The 25,582-nt window shown below is 41.3% G+C and overlaps 3 protein-coding genes across 5 annotated transcripts in view; 1 reads left to right on the forward strand and 2 right to left on the reverse strand.

Annotated features, from left to right (window-relative positions):
- The first annotated feature begins 2,268 nt into the window (after positions 1–2,268).
- On the forward strand, positions 2,269–8,728 carry LOC144465131 (uncharacterized). Of its 3 annotated transcripts, XM_078173458.1 has the most exons (6): positions 2,269–2,398; positions 4,069–4,160; positions 4,534–4,592; positions 4,678–4,757; positions 5,331–5,422; positions 5,763–8,728. In XM_078173458.1, the coding sequence occupies exon 6, from the start codon at positions 5,944–5,946 to the stop codon at positions 7,570–7,572; it is 1,629 nt and encodes a 542-aa protein (XP_078029584.1). In that variant the 5' UTR covers positions 2,269–2,398; positions 4,069–4,160; positions 4,534–4,592; positions 4,678–4,757; positions 5,331–5,422; positions 5,763–5,943; the 3' UTR covers positions 7,573–8,728. The 3 variants fall into 3 exon arrangements, with proteins under 3 accessions (XP_078029584.1, XP_078029583.1, XP_078029585.1); XM_078173457.1 differs by lacking the exon at positions 4,534–4,592; XM_078173459.1 differs by lacking the exons at positions 4,534–4,592; positions 4,678–4,757.
- Positions 8,729–10,334: 1,606 nt separating this feature from the next.
- On the reverse strand, positions 10,335–15,729 carry LOC144458297 (uncharacterized). The gene has a single exon (XM_078173454.1). The coding sequence runs from the start codon at positions 15,574–15,576 to the stop codon at positions 11,893–11,895; it is 3,684 nt and encodes a 1,227-aa protein (XP_078029580.1). The 5' UTR covers positions 15,577–15,729; the 3' UTR covers positions 10,335–11,892.
- A 167-nt stretch (positions 15,730–15,896) lies between these two features.
- The window catches only part of LOC117245762 (uncharacterized), a 78,231-nt gene continuing 68,545 nt past the window's right edge, over positions 15,897–25,582 (reverse strand). Inside the window, exon 5 of the mRNA XM_078173456.1 lies at positions 15,897–24,879. Within this exon, the coding sequence (XP_078029582.1) occupies positions 17,667–19,403 (1,737 nt within the window). The 5' untranslated portion in view covers positions 19,404–24,879 and the 3' untranslated portion in view covers positions 15,897–17,666. The remainder of the gene's footprint in view (positions 24,880–25,582) is intronic.

The following is a 25,582-nucleotide window of genomic DNA, read 5'->3' on the forward strand; positions in this document are numbered from 1 at the left end:
TGCGCTTGGAGTGAGTGATAATTGTTTCATTAAAACGTTGTAAAACAAACTCAAATCCTGAATTGAAATTCTTTCTAAATACGTATTTAATCTGCACTGCCTCTAACGTCTCATTGTCCACTCTGTGAGCGCAGGAGGGGGGGAGGACGGCGCGACTGCATGGAATATATTTATTTATTTAGCTAAATATTTCCAGTGCATTTCTCAAATCTCGAAATACAGCCATTAAGCACAACCGTTACACTCATTTCATCAGCCCTACTTAGACATGTGCTGTTCATTACAAAACCGGCATGAAGAAACATGTTCGCCTATTACACTTTCATCTTTGAATTGTATTTCAAATTACACATTGTATTTTGGGACAGGGATACCACTGGTTCATGCTGTAATTCAGGCCGGGAGTCTGATCAGACTGATTGCCATAAACATATAAATACTGCGGTGACCCTCGTGCGTAATTGCGCAAGATGGCACTGGCACATCCTCCTTTTTGCCTCCACCTTTAATAAATGTGATTCTTTATGTCGCACATCAATGTCAAACTTCCTCAAATTTAAAAGCAACACATTAACTACATGTTGGTAAAGGAGTAGAAATATTTGGTCTACCTTTAGATCAGACCACTTGCAGTCCCACAGACACAGCTGACAGCATCAGCAGCGTTGATGTGTTGCCACTTTTCTCGCTTTCTTTTATTAGTGATCCCGCTGCTGTGGCCACCAAATAAAATCTTTCTTCAGTCCTCCACCTCCCGTTAAAGGGTCTCTACCTCAGTCTCAGAGAAATTCCGTTTTTTGGTTCGTTTCTCACACCTGTCGCCGTGACTCGCAACGAGAGAACACTCGCATGCCGGCTTATTTATATGCAGATCGCATTCATGAGGTGATTTGCATGACCATTTATGGTTGAACTGGGGCGTGTAGAGGGCGGAATATGAGGCGGATCTGGGTGCGCACAACTCCAGGAGGTCTGTCATTTATAAAGAGAACATTGCGGTTTTATAAATCAGATTATTTTTTGGCACACGCCATTTTCAGCTTTTGGGCGCACGTCAACTTTTAGTATGAATCTTAAGCACTCTTTTATAAATGAGGCCCCTGACCTTGAGGATGATACAGATACCACCCTGAGAGGGCGAGAGGGAGATTTATATATGAATAAATAAATAAATATATGTATATACATATATGTATACATACATATATATATATATATATATATATATATATATATATATATATTGTTTCGCTATGGGAGGGGCTCAGACGATGATGGCAGCACATTTTGTGTCACTGTGCATAAAAGCTTCCCAAGTAAAGGCACCTGTGTGACCGCTGATGTAAAACACAGGATCAGATCAGGCTCTATGAAGCTCAAAATAGTCGGTCCCAATCAGTGAGAAGATGCCTTGATTGTCTCAGATCAGAACATCCCTGAATATCATTACTTTTGCAGGCATTTGATCATTAACCTTGTGACTTCTGGACCAGTGTTGACCTGATAATGGCGCTAGATGAAAAGTCAGAGGATCAGCAAAGTTATTACCCTCCCTCCTGAGGAGACAATGAATGTGTGAATCAGTGGGAGAATAGTTATATGCTCATCACATTTAGGTGCAAGGCTGATGTAGAATCAGCATCGATGATGCACATCGACTTCAAAGCCCAAATTTATCAACACTGACGGTTAGATCCCTGATGGATATTTGCCTGGTCAAAAGAAACAAAACCGTTTTTTCTTCACAATGCTGTTAATGTAGCAAAAATGTGTAAATGTTACTCCCATACCTTCTGCAAACTTCTCTCAGTAAAGTCAAGTGCTTTATAAAAATCCATTCAAAGGTAAAATGTGGACTTCTGAACTTCTATAACTCCTTTTATTTTCTGTACCTTTTGGTATAGCTGCCCAAAGGATGATTTATGTGATGTTCAGTTACACCCTGCATTCATTATTGCATTGTTTACATCAAGTAAATCATACCTAAAGTCTCTGGTTAAACAATCAGAATCTACAGGACTCTGATTACACTCAGTACACTCAGTGGTACACCTCCACCAGTGTCTGTGTGCCTCTGTGATGTCAGGGCATACATTTAAAACAGACAATAATACAGGACGCTTTGCAAAGTCGTTCCAATAAATACTGCTCACAATATTTTCTGTAGCTTTTATAATCATGAGTGTGTAAAATGCAGCAATTTGCTTTCACTTTTAATTTTGCAGGTTGGTATTTCGGGGAAATGGGCTGACTTGTGTGAAAGGAAGCAACACCACATTGCACACTGTGTGTGTGTGTGTGTGTGTGTGTGTGTGTGTGTGTGCAGTGCATAAAAGGAGCTACAGAGTCAGCTGAAGCAGCACTCGTCCTCCCCTCCTGATCAGAGACAAACTGAATGGTAAGTTGCTGAACACACTGAGCTGTTACTCTGTTTATGTGATGCTGAAGGTTGTCGGTGCCTGAACATGACTGCATGATTTTATTTTAGGTCACAGTGACCTCACAAACATGTTTTTGGCATCTTGCCTATGGAGATATATTTGTGTCTTTATTACATGCGAGAAAATAAATGATATGAGAGGGAAAAAAATGTTTGAGAGAAAAAAAAATATTTGAGAGAAAAAGTTTTCACACTGATAGCAAAAAATAATAATATTTGAGACTAAAAAAAGTTTTGAGAGAAAGTATTTTGTCATAGAATATAAAAAATAATAATTTGAGATTGAAAAAATGATTTCCAAGAGGGGAAGACCAAATAATGTTTTTGAGAGAGTCTTTTTTCTTGGAAATCATTTTTTCTCTCAAACATTTTTTTTCCCTCTCATATCATTTATTTTCTCGCATGTAATAAAGACACAAATATATCTCCATACTTGCCCCAATAGTGGGACAAGACGCACCTTTAGAAGATTTCAATTTTTGTGCTATGACAGCAAAATTGACTACTCTACCAATTCCTTCCAACAGTGTGTTGGTTTATGCATCATCATTCCTGCACATGCTAAAATCATATCCAAACATTTTATTTAATTTTACAGTTAACTGACTTCACTCTTAACGGGGGCATCTCCCCCGTCTTACCAGATGTGTTTGATTCTGTGCTCTCGATCATTGCCAAAGATGTAGCCGAAAACATCATCAGGCTCTGGTGACATTTGCAGACAACCAGCAACCACCAGCTGTAGAGGCAAAACAAAAGAAAAAAGATCAGTGCAAGAGCTGAAAGATAAGTACCTGAAAGTCACAAAGGCTGAGGCACCTGTTCAGGCACTCTTTGACCTTGGATACAACGGCTGGAGGTGAACGGGTGGAGGAGGGGCGGCGAATCTGCCTAGAATGACAGCTGAAAGCGGCAGAGGAGAGAACAGATTTAAAATCTCGTAGTGACAACCTGATTGGCTGATTGGCTTTAAGTCATGACACTTAGCTTGAATAATAGCTGCCCACGTTTTACACATCACATCATTTTGGAATGCGTTATAGTCTAGAAAATTACTCACAATTTATTATATACAGTACGCTGTTAAGCAGTAATTTAAGACCTTTTTTGAACAGTAATTCACTCTGTAAAAAATACAATAGAAATTCTGTGAGACCAAAAGTGTTTCACTGTTCCTTTTATCCCCAGGTCTCATAATGAATGAACTCACGCAGGGTTTTTCACGGATGCACACGCTGTGCTTCACAAATATTATTTTTATTTTATTATTATTGGCTGAAAGCGAACATATCTGATTAACTGATGAATCTGTCAATCAGAATCATAAATTTGATTGACAGATGTATCAGCCAATGGTGACATTCGTTGACTTCCGACATCAGAGGAGTCTCAAAATTCACCACACAGATTTCTCTCACAAATGTAGAGAGGTTCACAAATGAGAAGCAGTTTGTAAATGCACATTCAGCGATTCGCATGATCTGTGAATTGATATTACAAGTGTGCCTCAAAATAATATTTGTGAAGCAGAGCGTGTGCATTCGTGAAAAACCCTGCGTGAGTTCATTCATTATGAGACTGATCTGACCCCATAGTTTCACCACTGCTGAATTTCTTCTTTCTTACAGCCTTTTTTGGTGGCACCTCTCCAATCTTGAGCATATGCCAGAGTTTTTGGGTGACTGATGATCAAGTGGGATTCATCATTGAACACACCTGGGTAAGAGCAGATTTTGATGGTAAAGAACTTTTGGTGCATTTGGAGGTGACTTCTCTTATATTTTCTTTACCAAAAAATTAAGAGAAAACATAAGAGAAATTTAAGAAGATGTTGCTCCAAGAGGGATCAGGAGGGGAGGACGAGTGCTGCTTCAGCTGAGTCTGTAGCTCCTTTTTTATGCACTGCACACACACACACACACACACACACACACATACACACACATACACAGTGTGCAATGTGGTGTTGCTTCCTTTCACACAATATTTATAAAAGCCTGGCAATACATTCTGCTATTCTATGATGTTTCTGGGCACCACTTAAGTGTATGTCAACTTTGGTCTTTTACTGCTGTTTGTTGCTCTGTTGCCAGCTGCTGATTGGAATCTCTCAGTTGGACCAAGAAACATTAGGTCTCATACAAGAAACGATGTACGAACAGATTTTCTCTTGTTTTCACAAATTTTCCCCAATTCTGGGATTCACCAATATTTCTTTATTTTCCCTTTTCTCTTAGGTGAGTGAAAATTTTACAAGTGGCTGAGAGCGCTCTGACTAAGATAAGAGGAAAACATTGTGATTGTGGTCCAACACAAGGTAAAAATACATTTTATGTTTAAAAAAATGCATAAATACTATATACTTTTAGATACTGGTTTAAAGTAATTCAGGGCCAGAGAAATACTACGATACTTGGTCCAATGATCCCAATTACTGTTATTTCAGTAATTGTGCATCCCTCTGATGACCAGTGTTGGAATGTAACGTTATGGTCCAGCTTGTTGTATATAAATTATGTAAGGACTTGTTGTTTTCCATTTTAATTAGTTTAATTACTTTAATCTATTAAACTTATTTAAAATGCTGCATGAGTACTTTTACTTACTTCAACACTTCAAAGCATTTCCCTGATTGTACTTACATAAGTAAAATTTTGAATGCAGAGTTTTTACGAGTAACAGAGTATTTTTTACAGTGTGTTATCAGTGCTTCTACTCAAGTGAAGGATCTAAATACTTAGTTCACTCCTGCGGACGTGGCAAATGTTTTGTAATTGCTCAGTTTCTGATTTTCCTGTAACACCACTACTGACAGTAAAAATCACATTTACTTGAAGTTTATATAACAGTATGTCAGTTTCACCACTGCTGAATTTCTTCTTTCTTACAGCCTTTTTTGGTGGCACCTCTCCAATCTTGAGCATATGTCAGAGTCTTTGGGTGACTGATGATCAAGTGGGATTCATCATTGAACACACCTGGGTAAGAGCAGATTTTGATGGTAAAGAACTTTTGGTGCATTTGGAGGTGACTTCTCTTATATTTTCTTTACCAAAAGATTAAGAGAAAACATAAGAGAAATTTAAGAAGATGTTGCTGCAAGGGGCCCACTGTCCCATATTGTGCTATAAGGGAAAATATTTTTTTCCACATTAATTAATATTGCTTCTTGACATACACTGTATTTTTGCCTGACTTCATTTTAACATTAGTTATGGTGGTCTGAGCCTGTATTAGTTTTAATCATGCACAAGCAATAGGAAATACACAATGAAGGAAATGAAGCTTGAACTTTAATTTCTGTATATTTTATCTTTTGCAGATGTTGACCTGAGAATACTTCATTTTCTTCAAGAGCAGAAAACGTACACTTTTACTGCAGACGTTAAGTCCAACTATTGTTTTCTGATTAGAACTAGCTACTACCTCCCAGAGGGTTGGTCCTGGTATCATCTGATTGTAAATTCAGTATTTCAAAACTGTGTGCAGAAGTGCAGGCTGTTATGGCTGGACTTTTTTCAAAAAGCCCCAAACGTCTTGCTGATGCTGTTAAAGAAAAAAGCACACAGCTAAAACCCCAGACAGGGTCTCTGCCTGTTTATAAAATTACCCTAAAAAAAGAACAAATCAATGTCACAGGGTGCAAGCGTTTCAGTTTCGGGAAAGAAGTAACTAAACCCAATCGCACCATTATGGTTCTCGGAGCCACTGGTACTGGAAAGTCAACTCTCATCAATGGGATGATCAATTACATTCTGGGTGTTAAATGGGAGGATTCATTTCGCTTTAAGTTAGTTGATGAGGATCAGTCAAAATCACAAGCTCACAGTCAGACATCTGAAGTCACTGTGTACAAACTCAACCACCAGGAGGGGTTTAAAATAGAGCACTCACTGACCATTGTTGACACTCCAGGGTTTGGAGATACAAGAGGCATAGAAAGAGACAAACAGATCACAGAACAGCTCCGTAATCTCTTCTCTGCTGAGCTTGGTGTCAGTCACATTGATGCTGTGTGTTTCGTAGCTCAGGCTGCTTCGGCCCGACTCACACCAACACAGAAATATGTGTTTGATTCTGTGCTCTCAATCTTTGGCAAAGATATTGCAGAAAACATCAGAGTTCTGGTGACGTTTGCAGACGGCAAGAAACCACCAGTTCTTGAGGCAATCAAAGCCTCAGGTGTCCCGTGTCCTCAAACAAAAGAGGGGCAGCCACTTCACTTCAAATTCAATAATTCGGCGTTGTTTACAGACAACAAATCATCTGCAGAAGGTGGCATGAGTGACGATGACGAAGATGAAAGCTTCAGTAAGATGTTTTGGGACATGGGGACAAAAAGCATGAAGAGGTTCTTTGCTGCTTTAAATGTCATGGACACCAAAAGCTTGACCATGACAAAAGAGGTCCTCAGAGAAAGACTGCAGCTCGAGACTTCAGTTGAAAATTTGCAGACACAGGTTAGAGTTGGGTTAGCTAAGCTCGAAGAGTTAAAAGAGACAACTGAAAAACTGAAAGAGCACGAGGCAGAGATCAGCAGAAATGAGAAGTTTGAGTTTGAAGTCACTGTCACAAAGCCTTTTCAAAAAGACATTTCTGGTACTGGAAATTACATCACCAACTGTCAGCAGTGTCACGTCACCTGTCACTATCCCTGTAAAATACCCAATGATGCAGATAAGGCTGGCTGTGCTGCAATAGGACCAGATGGAAAATGTACTCAGTGTCGAGGCAAATGTTACTGGAATGTACATCATAATCAGAAGTACTCATGGGAGTATAAGGAGGTTAAAGAAAAACGAACAGTGACAGAGCTGAAAGAAAAGTACCTAAAGGCCAACAAGGAAAAGGCACCTGTTGAGGCACTGATTGGAAAGCTGAGGGCTGCATATGATAATGTGCACACACAGGTGGTGAAATTTATGGAGATGTCTGCTCAGTGTCTAAACAGACTTAAAGAGATAGCACTGAAGCCAGATCCTCTCTCCACTTCAGAGTACATTGACATGCTTATTGAGGGAGAGAAATCTGAGGCCAAGCCAGGCTGGAAGCAACGAGTTCAGTCCCTGATGGCCATGAGAGAAAACGCACAGCTCATGGCTAAAGTAGGAAGAGGAGAGAAACTCCTCTGACCATTCTGACATGTATAAATAAAGAACAAGACAGGACTGTGAGTGATTTTGATCAAGGCCCAGGGGGGAATCAAGACGTATAGCTGAGACAACCAAGTTACGATGAGTGCCTGTGCTCATGGGACCTGTAGTTTTTTTGTACTCACAGAGTAATTGTTGTTTAAATCACAAAGGTTTCAATTTGTTTTCGCAACTAATGCATTGGAGCTGATTTGTCTTAGAACATAAAAAGTAAAGCTTAACAGAAATGCTGAGCATGTACTGAGTTACAGAAAGCAGTGGAACAGTAACTAGACAGGGAGTGAAGTCAGGAATATGGCTCTCTATTCAGCTCAGACAGCTACTGGAGGAAAGGCGTGTGTGATTTCTTTGTGTTTCTGTTTTGTTGTTGTGGTTGTTTTTAATGCTAAATGAATGAATAAGCAGAAGTTACAAACATATTGTCACTTTACTCGTAGTTCTTGCTGTATTTGTTTTTTTACCTGGGGAATTTAATTACGAACAAGCCATCCAGCTGTCGCAGCTACTAACAGGCCACAATATTAACACAATGTATTTAGTTGCCACCAACAAGAAACGATGCAGGCATTTTATAAACTCTGTTATTATTATTATTATTCTGTTAAATACTTGTAATCCACTATCACTGTCCTTCTGCTCACTGCAGAAATCAAGGGAAATGCTCCCTGCACTCCAGAGTACGATGACATGCTGACTGAATGAAAAATGTGAGGCAATGCCAAGCTGGAAGCAATGAGTTCAGTCCCTGAGAGTCATGAGAGAAACACAGTGCATCTCCATAGTGAGAGACTCTGACTTAAAATACTTTGGCCAAGAAAAGCTTAAGCATGAATGTGTCTGAGACAAAGAATGAAACTGCTCACCATTTTCTTTTGTACAACTGTATTCCTGCAGGAATTATTTACATGTGCTGTTTGCAAAAAATAAATGAATAAAGATTTACCATGTGTGGTGATGAATGTTTAAGCATGACCACATTTTGTGCTGAAACCATTAACTTCCTGACACCAGTAACACCAGTAACACCATTGATGTGTATAGAGTTGCATTTTATTGTTCTGTAGTAAAAAGTTGGCTTCTGCTGAATGATTGAGAAAGTATTAAATGACAATAAATAATATGTAATATGAAGTAATACTGCCTCAAGTGTTGTCTATTGCCCTCTGATGTGTTATTATGTACTTTGGCTCTGCAGCTAACGTCTCTTCAGCCTTCACACTGCTGGCATCAACCTCAAACCATTAAACATGACCTTCATTTCTTAAATAGCCCAAAATCTGGACAACCTTTTGGACCGAACAGTAAGTAAGTTATAACAACTTTAAGATGTGCAACAAAGTATGTAGCTTACCCTGCCTATTGGCCACAGCATATGTGGGTGCATCCTCAGCTATGGCTGCTCAGGTACAAGTCATCATTGCAGCTGCTGAGGCTTACTGAGACAGACTATAGCTGCACCTGGCTATACCCAAGGGATAATATAGCGTCGGGTGCTACTGTCACTAACTGTGGCTGTAGCCATGGCTGTACTTTAGTTGTCATGACTGAAGGTTATGATACATTAGATTAAAATGGGTGTAACACTAACTGCATCCAGAGATTATGTGTGTGCAGTTAAGTGATAGGGTTGTGCTGGCTGCGTGTTGTATTAAAGCTGTTCTTGAGCTCCTGTGGTGTAACACATTTGTCATATTTGGTAGAGCCACCGTGGGTTCAAATGCTTAGTGGTGATGCTTTCATAGCTAATGATAATAGAACAGCCACAATAAGGCAAGGCAACTTTATTTATACAGCACATTTCAGCAACAAGGCAATTCAAGTTGCTCTACATAAAACACCAACAGCACCAAGACAAGGTGCAAAAAGAAACACATTATAAAAGGACATATAAAAACAATTCATTAAAGAACTAGAGAACAGAAAATGAAAAGTTAAAATATACTAAGACAGGTCTGAATTACAAGAATCAAAGTTACAGTGCAGTAAAAAAAAAAAAAAGGAATATAGGAAGAAAATGTGGATTGATCTTGCTTGATGAATCGATGTTGTGTGGTGGGCCACATGTGGTGTATTTTGAAGGTTAAGCAGAGGGCCGTTAAAAATTGGTCAGCGCCGGGCCAGGCCTTGGACATGTCTTGAGGAGGCTATAGCTGGGGAGCTGGCATCATGACAGTAATCAGGATAACTCTTTCCATCCATACAGTTAAAAGTCACCACTTACATTCAGCCAAAAAATGATTTATTTTCCTTGATGTCAGCTTTCATTGACGATGCTATTGCAAAATGGCTGCAGTACCAATATCATCCACCAGATAAACTAGACAGCAAGTTGCAACAAATATTATGGTTCAGTAGTAATCTGTTGACAGAAGGTCGCCCCTATGTAAATAAACAGTTATTAAATACAAATATTATATTTGTAAATGACTTAACAGATAGCAACAGTAAGATAATGAGTATACAGCCCAGTATGCACACCACTAGAATAAAATAACATTTTTGTATCAATGTCCAATGTTTGGAAAAATGCTATACCATGGATGAATGATAATACAATTGATAATATAGAAATATAACTTAGTTAACATCATTATAAATCCAAGTAATACTGTAAATAAGTGGGAAGACTCAATTAATATAATAATTCCATGGGAGATGTATTTAATATTATCTACAACACCACCCAAGATGCATCTATATGCATAATATAACTACAAATAATATATAACTTTTTACCCACTAACAAGATGCTATCTATTTGTGGCCTTGAACTAACTTGTTTGTGTAGGTTTTGCAGTGACGAAGAGGAATCAGTTTTGCATCTGTGATATTGTCCCGTTGTTGCCTCATTTTGGGATAAAGCCCAAAGGTGGATAATGATTTACGAAAATAAACAATCAACTTACAAACAAAAATTTTAGGGGACAGCAAATCAGAGATCAGTAACATTGCAATATTATTTGGCAAAGCATTTACACAAAAATGGCAAATAAACACCCAGCTTAATATTTCAGAATTTTAAAATTAAAACATACTGGATGATAGAAAGATTAATATCTAAATGAAAACTACAAACCTTTAATTTAAATTTTAAATTAAACCTTAAGGGGAGGGTTAGGGTTATGTGGTGTGCGGGGTATTGCTATATGTTGTGTATGTTATTTGTCTTTAAAAAAACAACAACAACTAAAAGCTACAGTGCAGCTTAAGAAATGAATAAATATTTGATTTAATGTTTAGTCTTGACTCTGGGGTCACAAAGCAGAACACTGAGATACAGTAATACTATGACTGAGATTCTGCCACCATCTGTGTTTAAGTGGAAGTCACTGAAGTCATCAATAAGAGCAGTCTCAGTGCTGTGGTGTGGTGAAAACCTGAGTGGAGGACATCAAATCATTTATGTAGTGCCACGAAGTTCAACTACCTCTTTTATTGATTTGCCACAGTTCATTTACACACACACTACCCACATTGTTGTGATACTTTGCTGATTGGAAATCAGCAAAGTATCACATTAAGTCCAGGTGGATGTTTGTGCCAAATTTGAAGTTGTTTTTGAGATATTGCATTCACGAGAATGAGATGGACGCAAGGTCACGGTGACCTTTGATTGCCAAATTCGAATCAGTTCATTGTTTAGGCCAGGTGGATGTTTGTGCCAAATTTGGAGACATTCCCTTGAGGCGTTCTACCGCTTTCATGTGTGGACATACAGACGACATGAAAACATAAAACCTCCGACTGACGTGGAGAAGTAAAAATTACAATAGTTTTTAAGCATATCCCCTTAGCAGATTATAGAGTGATTCAAAATAATAAATATATATTTTAAGTACTTAATAGTTTTATTAACAAAAATAAGAGGAAAGAACATCGGTGTGACAACAACTAGTGGCACCGGTGCTTCATTATTTTGTCACATCTGCAATTTTCCATATTTAAACAATATTCAGGTTATGTCGAGATGACATCCAGGTCAGTGTGGTTCTTCACCAATAAGAAACAGTTGAATGAACTGCTGTGACATTTAAAGCATTCACAGATCCCAAAGAACGAATTTATTTAATTTAGCAGTTTGTAATAACAAGTTAAGACATAATTATAATGAACATGTTTTACAAAATCACGTCAGACTAACTTTAATTGAAGCATGTGTACATACCAATGTCCATACCATGGCTCAGCTATTTCTTTGGCTTTTTCATTCATCCATTTATTGTGGTTTTAGCTGTAATGACAAGCTCACAGTGCTGCTAACATGACTGCAGACCTCCAAACGATCTGTCTTCCTAAAATCTACATGAATTTGCACTTCTCCTGGTTTTCCTCAGAGTCAGACTCACAAACAGACACCATAATAGGCTCAGAATCCGAATCAGAGTCAAAGAGTGGAAATCCATTTACCATGGACATGATTTTTACATAGGTCTGCACTTCCTCCAAAGACTGAATTCGAGCCTGGTAACCTTCTTTGGCTTCTGACTTTTCCCCTTCAATCAGCATGTCGATGTCCTCTGGAGTGATCACAGGTTTAGGCCTCAGGGCGACCTCTTGCAGACGAGTTACAGAGTGAGCTGACTGATCCATGAGGGACACGATCATGTCGTAAGAGTGAGCTGTGTAAGTGATCTCTGTCTTTTGCCTCTGTTCTTTTGTAGCTTGTTTGCATTCGTCTTTGAGCTCTTGCAGTGTCTGCTTCTCTTTTACTTGAACATAGTCCCATCTGTATGTCTGGTTGACATGCACACTCCAAATGCATTTTCCAGGGCAGACAGTGCACATCCCTGTTCTATCTATTGATTCACAGTCACGTTTTTCATTATCATCTGCTATCATACACGGGTAATGGCATGTCATTGAACACTTCTGGCAGTTGGTAATGTACTCTCCTTCCTTTGTGAGCTGTTTTTTGACTGGCTTAAGAACCTCCACCTCAATCTCAAAGCTTTCATTGAAAGTCGTGGCTGTTTCGGGCTCTTCAGTCTGATCCTCTGTTGTCTCACTTTCTTCAAGTTGTGCTAATGCAGCTCTAATTTGCTGCTGAAAACCTTCAATGGCTGTTTCAAGCTGCTTTCGTTCTTGTAGAACATCTTGGGTCATCAACAAGCTTTTGGTCCTCATTTTACCCAAAGCAGTGAAGAACTTCTCCATGCTTCTGGCACCCATATTCCAAAACATTTCATCAAAGTTGTCATCATCATCGTCAGAGTCTTCATCGCAGGCCCTGTCACTGCTGCTTCTGTTGTCTGCAAACAATGCAGAGTTGTTGAACTTGAAGTGAACTGGAAGTTCAGTGTCATTCTTTGGACATGAAAGCCCAGAGACATTTATCGCCTCAAGAACCGGTGGCTGCTTGCCATCTGCAAAAGTCACCAGTGTCTGAATGTTCTCTGCCACATCGTTACCAAATATGGAGAGCACTGAGTCAAACACATATCGATGTGTTGGATTTAGTCGTGCAAGAGAGGCCTGTGTAACAAAACACACTGCAACAATCTCACTGACTCCATTAACAGACGTGAAAAGTCTTCGGATTCGCTCTGTGATCTCTTTGTCTCTTCCTGTTCCTCTCGCATCCCCAAACCCAGGTGTGTCCACAATGGTCAGAGAAAAGGGGATTTCAAACCCCTCCTGGTGGTTGATTTTGTACACAGTGACTTCAGAGGTCTGGCTGTCAGCTTGTGATCGTGACTGATCCTCATCAATCAGTTTGAATCTGAAATTGTCCTCCCAGTCTACACCAACAATGTAGTTGATCATTGCATTGATCAGAGTGGACTTTCCTGATCCAGTCTCTCCAAGAAGCATTATTGTGCAATTTTTCCTCGTGCTTTCTTTGCCACAGCTGAATCTTCGGCATCCATCTATGTCCATTTCTTCTTCATCCAGAGGCAGTTTGTAAACTGAGGGAGATTCAGAACTTATCTTTACACTTATACTTTTGAGGAAGTCTGTGAGGGGTGTAGATTTTGTTGTGCAGACAGTAACAGTGATGCTTTCTTTGCTTCCTCCAGCTTCACCACAATCACATCTGACCCTGACAACATATTCTGTCTCTGGCTGAAGACCTGAAATGATCACCCTCTCAGCTCCTGCCATCTTTTGGCTCCATTGGAGATCTTCCTCTTTCAGACTGTTGTCTTTTTTGGCGTACTCCACGATGTAGCTCAAAATGTGGACATTCTGTCCAACCTCAGCAGGTTTCTCCCAGCTGACTGATATCTCACTTGAGTATTGTTCAACTTGAGGTTTCCCAGGAGGGCTGCAGGGTAAGGTTTTAATGGAACCACTGACTTCATTGGCTGGTCCAACACCTGCTGAGGTCACTGCTCTGCACCTGAACATGTACTCTGTGTTAGGACTCAGATCACTCACTGTGACTTCTTCAGCTTCTGATGCCGTCTTCTGTTTCCATCCATCGTCTCCACTGACACAGTACTCAACAGAGTAGGAGGTGATGTTCTCTGCTCCAAACTTTGGTGGAGAAATCTTCAGTGTCACACTCTTGTGGTTTGTTTCAGTGACTGTCACTGTTTCAGGCTTTGAAGGTGGCTCAAAGTTCTCACTGACTGAAAAGCCGTCTTTATAAAGGTAGATGCTTGAACCTTTCTGTGTCTCATTTGTTGAACCAACTGTTAAGAACTTAATGTTCTTGTTCTCCTTGTTGGCCTCTGCAAAGTCACTGAAGAGCTTTGCTTTGTGACTCATTGCATCTAAAACTTCTTTTGAGGTGTACCATTGTTCCCTCTCTACATCATCAGTATGTGCATCTCGAGGTTCGTCTGGTTTGGGTGTTTCTGTTAAGTAGTTTGATAACGCTGAGAGGAAGGGTTCGGCACTTCCCAGTGAGGTGAAAACAAAACACACTGCATGCTCTGCACTGTGAATTTCTTTGTAGAGGTGATTTTGAGATGGAACGATCTTGGTGTTTTTCATCATGTTGGTGAAAGACTTTAATGTGTAGATTTCTCTCTCTTTACAGTTCATCCACTCGTTCAGGTCTTTGCTGTTGAAAGGAGAAGAATGTCTCTTCTTCAGGATCTCTGCGAGCTCAGCTTCCTCTTCTCCTCCTCCTCGGATTGCTGGAAGTTTCTTTGCCAAGGTTCGTTGGAATTCCAGCTTGAACTCTGAGCACATTTCTTTAAAAGTTTTAATCTTCTTGCTGATCTGTGGGAACTGCTGTGCAGTGGTGATTCTCAGTGCATCATTGCACCTCATTTCCAGCTCACTGAAGTCCTCCAGGACACTCTGTGATTCATGAACTAATCTTATACTTATCTGACACACGAGTTTTGCAGCAGAAGAATCAAAACTCGTCAGTGGCAACAGCCAGACCTTCACTGGTACGGCATTTTCTCCGTTGGCTCCCAACAATTTTGGCAGACTTTGGTAGACCTCTACCGCATCCTGAAAGGATGTAGGAGGCTTCTGAAGGGAAAAGTCTCCAAAGAATCTGCAGGAGAATTTCTCAACATTTTCTCTGTCCTTGTCTTCCATTTTCAGTGAACCTTCACCCTCTATCACAATTTTGGGAATCTTCTTGATCATCACCTTCAAGTTGCCCTCAATGTCTTGTTGGTCTTTCTTTTCGGACACTTCACGGTCAAAGACAAAGAAGGCTTGTGCCCCATAAAGAATAGCTGTGACTACATGTGTTGCTAATCCTTTATCAAAGACATATGGATGCTTCACATTGCCTCTTCCAAGATGATTCATGGACAGTTCCTGAAACTTTGTGGTAGTTTCATATTTCACTGTTACTCTGGTCTGATTTTTGGAGGCCTTCTGATCGTTCAGGTATTTGGCTGATCCATCAACCTTCACCAGTCCGCCCAAGAAACTTGCTTTCAGAGAGGCTTCAACATTTAGTGCTGAAGATTTATCCTGAATTGATTCAGATGCAACTATCTCAAAGGCACTTTTAGTTTTTTTTCTTTTTCTTATATCTTTTTCCAGGTCTTTGTAATCCCACAGTGTCATGCCTGCAAAAACATAGATAAGAAGTTAAACTGTCTTTTTTTGCATGGCAGTACGGCAAAGAAAATTCCTTTTGGAAATAGGAACTGTGCTAAAACTCGAAGCAACAAAACTCATCTCATCTCATAGTTTTCAGTAATGACCAAAATATGTCTTCAGTCATGTATGAAATTTGAAATCAAAATCATATCCAAAAGTGAAACTAAATTACTTGTATAAAGTACTTTCTACTGAGCATTTATTTCTGCTTACTTTCATTGGCCAATGCAACAGAATTGCAGAAGCTGTAGCTAACTCATGTGTTTTTATGTACAGAATCTTGTATTTTTGACATTTTATCATAGAACCAGATATACAACAGAGTTTCATCCATGAAGTGCTCCAACTGTCCGTCACTAACACTGTCAATGCAGAAAATGTACAGGGTTTACTTAAAAACCGCTGGATACCTGTAGCAACACCTTCATTTCACAACTCTGATCAACTTGTAGAATGAAATAATTTGGCCGGGCCTGTAGCAGGGTAGCTGCCACTAACTTGTTGGGGCTTGCAGAATTAGGTTTATGGGCTGGTAGCTTCAGAAAGTTCAGATAAATTCAGCTTTTTTGTCACTAGTGGGAGTTGCCAGGGGCAGAAAGTCTTAAATTGTATTCTCATAGGTCCCAAACCTGAATGTTCAACCTGTTCTCATTCCCAGGTTGTCAAATACTGATGCTTTGTCCTGCCCCTTGTCACGTGATAGCGACTTAAGGCCCTGACACACCAAACCAACGTCAAAGAACTAGCGGCAACGAAGCTGACTGTTGCGTCGTCTAAGTCGCCTCACGTCGCCCTGTGTCAGTGCATTTGAACACACTACACAGACTACATCCGACGGCCAAGTAGCACGTACGTTCTGCACCTGTGTGAGAGAGAGTGGAGTGAGAGAGTGGTACATCCTGTCAGCCGAGGGGTTTCCTATCTCTGCAGCCGAGCACCGCAGCACCTCCACGGACTATTACATTCAGACGGTCCCGGTGTTTCCTCCTCAGGCTCCACTTCACTCAGCTGCCCGACAGACCCGCTGCTTCTTCCCACTTTAACCTGAATAACAAACCAGGGCTCGGTGCTCCGGTTGGATCCGAGAGCCGGAGCTAGCTCAGAGCTAGCCGCTCCCAGCTAGCCCCTGTTCTCCGGTTGGAGAGAGAGCCGGGGCACAGCCAGCTAGCGGAGGCTAACTGGCTGTGCTTCCCTCTGGTCATGCTGTGGCTAACGCTCCTCTAGCCGCTCCCAGCTAGCTCCGGTGGTGGTGGTGACGAGACCTTAGACTTCATCAAGATGAGGTGGTTTGGGGTCAAAGGTTCAGGTGACATGGGATCATTAATACCATTGACATTCAATGGCCGGCTATTCTGTCAGAAAAGCTTCCAGAGTCTTGACTTCACATTGCTTGAGCACTTCCTGGAATTCATTTTTGGCTCCTACAAAATTTGTGCCTTGGTCACAACGGAGCTGCAGGATGGCCCCTCTGAGGCTGATAAAGCACTTCAAAGCATTAATGAAGGCATCTGTGGATAAGTCTTCCAACATTTCGAGATGCACAGCCCGAGAGGCCAGGCAGGTGAAGATGAGGCCATACCTCTTGCACTCCTTGCGGCCTTGTTTAACAACAAATGGGCCAAAGCAATCCATTCCACAGAACAAGAAAGGAGCTGAGACTTCAACATGTTCTCTGGGCAGCTGGGACATTTGTTGCTCCTCAGCAGGTCGTCTGACCTTGCAACATGGCACACATTTATGTATTAACTTGGCGACAGCTTTGCTCCCACCAATGGCCCAAAAACCATTTGCTCTAACTTCCATTAAAGTTTGACTCGGCCTTGGTGACAGATCTGAACATGATGATGAGACAGAATCAACTGAGTAATGTGGTTGTTTTTAGGAAGAATAACTGGATGCTTAACATCATAACTCAGGCTTGACCGTCTCAGTCTTTCACCAACACTGAGCAGTCCTCCTCCCAAAATGGGGTTGAGACAAAAAAGGGGACTTGAGCTCGGGAGACTGTCGCCTTGAGAACCTCCTTGAAGTAACTTAAGCTCTCGAGGGAAAGCCTACTCTTGAACCAGTTTAATGATCACCTCAGCTGCTTCATTACGTTCCTTGACTGTCAAAAGGTCTCCAGGATGTTTCCTCTGGGACCCCAGTCTTTTAATTCTTGCAACCACCTTGACAAGCGTTATCCAGTTGGAAAACCGCTTCAGTCGGCTTAGAATATCCTTACCCACATTGACCTTGGTGGTAAACACTTGCGCTGCCTTGACTTCAGGGTCACCAACTAGCAGCTCCGTAGGAGGGTCGGATATAGAGAGCACTTCAGGTTGCCACAAAAACTTGGGCCCTGACAGCCAGTTGGTTAAGGAGATGTCTACCACCCGAAGGCCCCTGGAAGTGTGGTCGGCTGGATTCTGCGCTGTGTCAACATAGTGCCACTGACTGGGGTTTGTGTTTTCCCTAATTAGTTGAACCCGATTCGCGACAAACACATGAAACCTTCGAGCCTCATTGTTGATGTACGCCAGCAGCACCTGAGAGTCAGTCCAGAAAAATTCTTCATCAATTTTCATCTCAAGCTCATTCTTCAGCATCACACTCATCCTGACCAATGTGACCGCTGCAGAGAGTTCCAGTCTTGGAACACTTGTAACCTTAGTGGGTGCGACCCTTGCCTTAGCCATGACAAGACTGCAGTGAACTTTGTTGTTGTCATTCTTATATCTTAGGAAGGAGCAGGCTCCATATCCTGTATTACTGGCATCTGAAAAGTGGTGCAATTCAACCTTGCTGATGTTACCAAAATCTTGAGGGCAGTAGCATCTAGGTATGATAACTTCCTTCAATCTCTGAAGACCATTCTTCCACTCCTCCCACCGTGGACACAAGTTTTCAGGAAGTGAATCATCCCATCCAATGCCTCTGTGACACAGCTCTTGTAGAATACACTTCCCAGTTAAAGTGAATGGGGCAACAAAACCAAGTGGGTCGTACAAAGAGGCAACAGCTGACAGGACACCACGACGAGTTGGGGGAAAGTCCTTGGCATTGATATTAAAGCTCAAAGTGTCATTACTCACTGACCGCTGAATGCCGAGTACTTCTCCTTCTGGGATCGCATTTGGATTGAAGTTGACTGAGTCAGTGGTTGGTGCTCTTTCTGAGATGGCTAAACAGGAGAGCACTTCCCTTTGATTTGAATCAAATTTATGAAGGCGTAGCCCTGCACGTTTACACAGCTCCTGTGCTTCGACAATCAGTTCCTTGGCTTCCTTGGCTGAAGATACACTGATAAGCCTATCGTCCACATAAAAGCTCTTTTCCAGGAAGGCTGATGCTGCAAGGTAGTCCGCTTTGTGTTGCTGTGCCAGGTACTTCAGACCGAAATTGGCACATCCTGGGGAAGAGGCAGCACCAAAGAGATGGACAGTCATTCTGTATTCTTGAGGCTCCCTCTCCAACTGCCCGTCCTCCCACCATAGAAACCTCAAATAGTTACACCCTTCAGGTGACACACTGAATTGGTGGAACATCTTTTCAATGTCACAGACCACAGCAACTGCATCCTTTCTAAACCGACACAAAACTCCAACTAATGAGTTTATTAGGTCTGGGCCAGTCAGAAGAGTGTCGTTAAGAGCAATACCACGATACTTCGCTGAGCAGTCAAAAACGACCCTCAATTTGCCCGGCTTTCTGGGGTGGTACACCCCATGATGAGGGATGTACCACACAGTCTCTCCATGAGAAGCAGGGGGGGCAAGCTCTGCATCACCTTTGCTTATAATTTCTTTCATAAAGGCTGTGTAGTGGTCGTAATACTGCTTATTGTTCTTTAACTTTTTCTTAAGATGGTGAGGTCGAACAACAGCCAGCTTCCTGTTGTATGGCAATAATGGTGGACCATTACCCTTAAAAGGAAGGGGTATCTCATAATGTCCATCTGTTTTCTGTTGGATGTTATTGCTGAGGAACTGAATAAATTGGACATCATCCTGAGACACATCACAGCTCCTTTCAATGAAGTCAGATTCAAGAACTTTCAACACGTCGGTGGCTGGTGGCGTTTCCTTTACTGTAATACGATGCACAAAACTTTGGTTTCCTTGTCTATCCAAATGAGGATTTGTTGGTCCTATAATGCTCCATCCAAGTGTGGTCCTTTGTGCAAATGGTTCGTTTTCGCCACCTGTGATGACCTCCAAAGGCGCCAGTGCTGATGGACAGTTGTAACCAATCAACAATCCAACTTCACAGTCCTGTAGTGGTGGTAACTCAGCTGCAAGGTGTTTTAAATGAGGCCACTGCTGCGCTGTAGCTTTGGTTGAATCCACGAACTTGTAGACCACATGCGGTTTTACTTGCTATAACTGTATTAGCGGCTGTCATAGTACTGAGCTTAAGTTGCACGGGTTGAACATCCACAGTGATTTCAGTTACTAAATCCTCCAAAATAAAAATAAAAGTTGAGTCGTTTTGAGTATCAAGTAGTGTAAGGAAAATGCTCAACTTCAGCAAACACTGAAATGAAGAGACTCGGAGAACCACGGAGAAAGGTTACAGCCAACGGGATCACTTTATTGCAGGTTGTAGGTACAACAGTACACCAGCCGAAACAGCAACACAGTGAAACTAGTGAAACAGCCCTGAACAGTCACCCTTTTGTCATGCGTTTATAATGGGCGTCTGTTCGTTCATGTGCGTGTGTGTGTGTGTGTGTGTGTGTGTGTGTGTGTGTGTGTGTGAACACGCTTGGGTCCTATTCCCTGGGACTCTAAAGTTCTCCTGATTTCCTTTGTTTGTTCCTAAAGCTGGACTTCGTGCACCAATATTTCCTGTCTCCTTTGTCTCTCTCAAAACTGGCAACAACAATCATTCCTATTGCCAAAATTGGCACATCTGTTACACCGGCCAGGTCACCCTAACCCAGAACGTTCTACTTCATTTGGCCTCTCAAGGCTTAACTTACGCACAAATACTCGAATTATCAAAACACCTCTTATGGGTCCTTTTTGCTGCCAAATCTGATATTTGACCAGCTGCGTCCTAAACCTAGTGTAACTGACCTTATTTTCCACCTTTGGTATAAAATGATACATTATCTGCCTCTACAGTAGTGCATAGGTGAGAATTTCCCTCTGAGGGTCAGTTACTGATGACACAAAAACAGGAACAATACTAGAAGTGGCAGAAGCATTGTGTGTCAAGGCATGAACCATAACCTTGTGAATAGCTCTGTCTGATGGATTTTCCGTGGCTTCAGAATCACTACTTGATCTTTTAGGATTTTGGTCTCTTTCTATGTGCAAGAAGGTTGGATGACGTCGGCCACATATGTTACAGGTGTAGCGCCTCTTACAGTCCTTTGTAACATGTCCCTTTCTTAAGCAACCAAAGCAGAGATGGTTTTCATGAATGATGGCCTTTTTCTCATCAGCTGTTTTGGCTGCAAAGGTTGGACACCGAATGACACCATGAGCTTCGTCCTTACACACAACACAAGGCAGCTTTGGCATTGAGTTTTAAGTTTCAAATGTTCCTGAATTAGGATTGTTAAACTTTGCACTTGTATTGAAAGTCTTGGCTCTTGTAGAAGCCCTCACCTCAGCCGTTGTATTCATAAGGTGAGAGGCAGCGATGGGGTTGCATGCTATTCGGGCTTCTGTTCTCACAAAATCTGCAAAACATGCAAAACTTGGATAGTCTCCAGATTTATTCAATTCTTCCACAACAATTCGACTCCATCTGTATACCATACGTTCAGGCAGTTTTTTTAAGAGCTTTTGATTTTCTTCATTTATAATGGCTAGGCCTTTGACATGAGAAATAGCTTCCACACAACCCTGAAGGAAATCAGCAAACTCTCTGAGCGCAGTTGGATTGTTTGCAGTTATATTTGGCCACCTTGCGAGTTTATCTCTGAATGCTCTCTGAACAATAAATGGATTTCCATACCTCTTTTCCAACACTGCCCAGGCACCTCGATATGCTTCTTCTGAGTTACGGTAGAAAAATCCCTCAACAGCCTTGCATGCTTCTCCAGCGAGATAACTCTTTAAATAAAACATTTTTTCACTGACTGGGAGAGGCTTCTGGTCAATGAGGGCCATAAAGGATATTTTCCAATCTATGAACTTTAAAGGATCACCCGTGAATATTATTGGTTCAGGCACAGGTAGACGGTTTAAAATGAGTGAGCTTACAAGTGCCTGGGTTAAGCTGAGATACTATGGAGTTGTTGATGCTTGACAGGCTGCTAAGTGGGGCTGGAATGGGACTGCTTCAGGATTAAGAAAAGATCTGTTTTCAGGATTTTGACAGTCAACTTTAAATTTCTGGTCAGTCTCTTGAGACCCATTTCCAAAGGCAGCAGCCTTCACTTCGTTGTCTGCTTGTAGCTGCCTTAATTTAGTCCTTTCTTCTTCTAGCTTTAATTTCATTTCAGCCTCCTTCTGCTTGATCTCTACTAGCATCTGTGTCTCCCCTAATTTCCATTCATTTTCTAATTTGTCAAGTTTTGCTTGTTGAGTATTAATTATCTGTATAGCCTTTGCTTGTTCTAATTTGACTGCTAGTTCTGCCTCTGCACGTTTACTTGAGGACATGGAGGCAATGCTCAGTTGACTACTAGATTCTTGTGACTTGTCAGAGATAATAGTTTCAGTATTTGTATCCAAAAACTGATCCATGTTCCTCCTTATTTAACACCATTCTCATTCTTTCCTTCTCCAGTTGATCACTGAAGGGTTGTTCAACATTTTCCTGTCGTTTGTCGATAAGTTCACGCACGAGAATTTCGGTGCGCTGCGCTTCGCAGGCAGTGTGGCCCTAGCGTGATGTGAACGGAGGTGCTCCGGCGCGCGCAATAATTTTGGTGCGCTGCACTTCGCAGGCAGTGTGGCCCTGGCGTCACGCAGAAAATAGACCAGACGCCGAACTGATCGCTGCAAAGCGCGAGTCGGCCGCGGAGCTTCCCAGCGCGGCGCAGCTGGTGTGGATGACACAATCGATTAACATGGGCGCGGAAAGGAAACTGGCTTCACTTCTCGGCGCTTCGAGGCTATTCGCGGCGCTTCTGCGGGTGGTGTGGCCCTGGCGTTACTGAATTCCTTTTCATTTTTCTTTGCTTGCTGTTCACGCAGTTTGAGTCCCTTCTCTGTTAAAGCTCTCTCACGGGAGCTAGATCTGCTAGGTTGTGCCTCTTGGGGTTTGTCTGATTCTTCAGCAGGTGTTGACATTTTGTTTGTATGAAATTTGTCTCATTAACAATTTTAAAAGGTGATTTATGTCTATGTTCAGATATAAATGAATGGTAGCTTTAATTTAAACCCTTTGGATTTATTTATTTATTTTTTAGTTTTTAATACCACGCACATCAGACATTTACAATTTGTAGACATAGGCTAAGGTTAACAAAATGAAAAGGATATTTCCCTGAACAAAGTAGCGTTTAAATTTAGTCAGACAGTTTTACTCTTTTAGGAATACTTGCTCAGGTTCAAGAGTTATGCTTTCATGACACAATGTTTCACTCAATCACAATCAAGATTAAGACTCAAACCTTTACCTCACTCATTATCACACATTTCAAACAGGTTTGAACAAATAAGAACACAACAGTCCTTTGACTTCTCCTTGCAGTTATTTCATGTCATTAAAAACAAAATGAATTGGAAGAAATGAGACAAGTTTATATCAGTTCCTTTCACACCGACTTTAAGTTTGTTTCCCCTTTTTTATTTTCAACGCAGAGAAATAGAGAAAGCGCCACCCGATGCGAATCTCTTACTGGTACCGTAACTGTGGCACCTGTGGGTCGGCGTGGAGGATCAGGGAATTATCTCTTTGCCCACAGCAGGCCGGTTACAGCACCCAAGTTACAGCGCCCGCAAATAAGGTAGGCCCAGGCCCTAACCTCTTATTAAAGGAGCATTACTCCTTTCCTTTCTTTACCTTTCCTGTCTGTGTGTACAGCGGAAAATAGTCTGTGTGTGTGTGTGTGTGTGTGTGTGTGAGTGAGTGAGTGTGAGTGTGAGTGAGAGAGAGAGAGAGAGAGAGAGAGAGAGAGAGAAAATATTTTTGTAGTTAGCCTAATACTTTAATACTTTGGAAATTTGTTCTAGTTTTTCTACTTTTATTACAACTGCCAACAAAAAATGTTTCTCACCTATAAGCCCTACTTTTTGGGGGGCAAACATAATTAATGTACATGGAAAATGCCTTTAAATAAAAAGAAAGCAACAATGCAAGTCAACAGCCATGCCAATGACTCAGTTGTTGCACTCAGGCTAAGGCTCACTCATGCTGTGAGTCGATTTTGATGTCATGGACATTTTAAAATAAAGTTACAACAGCTACCTGTTTGGTGGCAAAACAGGCAAATTGTCAACACAAAAAGCTTTGCAGTCTATAATCACAACAGTGCCTAAAATGGCCACAGTCTTATGACATCTTAGTTCAACTAATTGTCTAGTTCTCACAATTAACATGACATTAGTCTGAGGGTTACACCAACCCAGTTTCAAATGAATCTGACAAACCCTTTCACAAGAGTTCAAAAAAGTTTGGATAAAATACAGGAAATGGCAATTGGCAAATAATGCACTAAAAACTTATTTTCTGTACCTTTTGGTACAGCTGCCTAAAGGATGATTTATGTGATGTTCAGTTACACCCTGCATTCATTATTGCATTGTTTACATCAAGTAAATCATACCTAAAGTCTCTGGTTACACAATCAGAATCTACAGGACTCTGATTACACTCAATACACTCAGTGGAGCACCTCTATGCCTGTGTGCCTCTGTGATGTCAGGGCGTACATTTAAAACAGACAATAACACAGGACGCTTTGCAAAGTAGTTCCAATAAATACTGCTCACAATATTTTCTGTAGCTTTTATAAATGAGTGTGTAAAATGCAGCAATTTGCTTTCACTTTCAATTTTGCAAGTCAGACCATTTCGGGGAAATGGGCTGACTTGTGTGAAGCCATTAACACTTTCAGTTGAAATTCCCTTGAGGCACTCTTCAATTACTGCTTTCATGTGTGACGGCCCTGGCCTGTATGTTCTTGATGTTGCCTCTCAGTCCCTCTCTCTCTGTTTCCTCTCTGAGGTGTGGCCTGCTTGCCTGATCTGGAGCACCTGGGCTAGGTGCTCCTGTAGACGATAAAAGGCAGAAGCTTCAGTGCTTCTCCCTCTCTCTCCATCCTGGCAGCACCCTTGAGATGGATGAGAATGAGATGGATGGACATGGAGAGGGATGGACAACCTGAAAACATAATGCCTCCGACCGATGCGGAGAAGTAAAAATAAGAATAGTTTTTAAGCATAAACCTTTAGCATATTATTGAGTGATGCAAAAATAATAAATATACATTTTAAATACTTAATTAGTACATAAGTTTTATTAATAAAAATAAGAGGAAAAAAATAACTAGTGGCACCAGTGCTTCTTTTAAAGGTGTGCATTGTGGAGACTGGTCGTGAGAAAGTGCTGTATTGAATTTAATGTGTTTTACACAGGTATGTAAGCTCCCTTTTTTGTTTTTTTGTCATATGATATGTTGTTAAGTCATGAAATACTGAAAACTGCTGCTAACGGATAGAAAAATATTTCTGTGATTATACAATTGATTTAGTTTAATGTAAAATTGAACATGATAAATGCTGTGACTCACTCGGCTCTAGCCCTGGAGATGAGAGGTGTGCATTGTGGAGACTGGTCGTGAGAAAGTGCTGTATTGAATTTAATGTGTTTTACACAGAATAAATCCGCCCAGCCAAGCAGACCAGCCATTGTCCATGCCTCGTTCCTCATCATACCTAACACAATGCAGAGATTGTAGCAGACCGCAGTGTCAAGTCAGACTGGCTACAGTGGTGCCGTGACCCAGATCCACACCGCTTCAGACTGGTTCATTGTCGTTCGTGGAGCTGTGGATCAACACCAGCTTGGTCACCGGAGGTTGCTA

The sequence above is a fragment of the Epinephelus lanceolatus genome, chromosome 12, assembly GCF_041903045.1.
Source record: "Epinephelus lanceolatus isolate andai-2023 chromosome 12, ASM4190304v1, whole genome shotgun sequence".
Classification (NCBI taxonomy): Eukaryota; Metazoa; Chordata; class Actinopteri; order Perciformes; family Serranidae; genus Epinephelus; species Epinephelus lanceolatus.

Coding starts and splice junctions, on each gene's coding strand:
- LOC144465131 (XM_078173458.1), top strand. CDS start 5,944: ATGGCTGGACTTTTTTCAAAAAGCCCCAAACGTCTTGCTGATGCTGTT.
- LOC144458297 (XM_078173454.1), bottom strand. CDS start 15,576: ATGACACTGTGGGATTACAAAGACCTGGAAAAAGATATAAGAAAAAGA.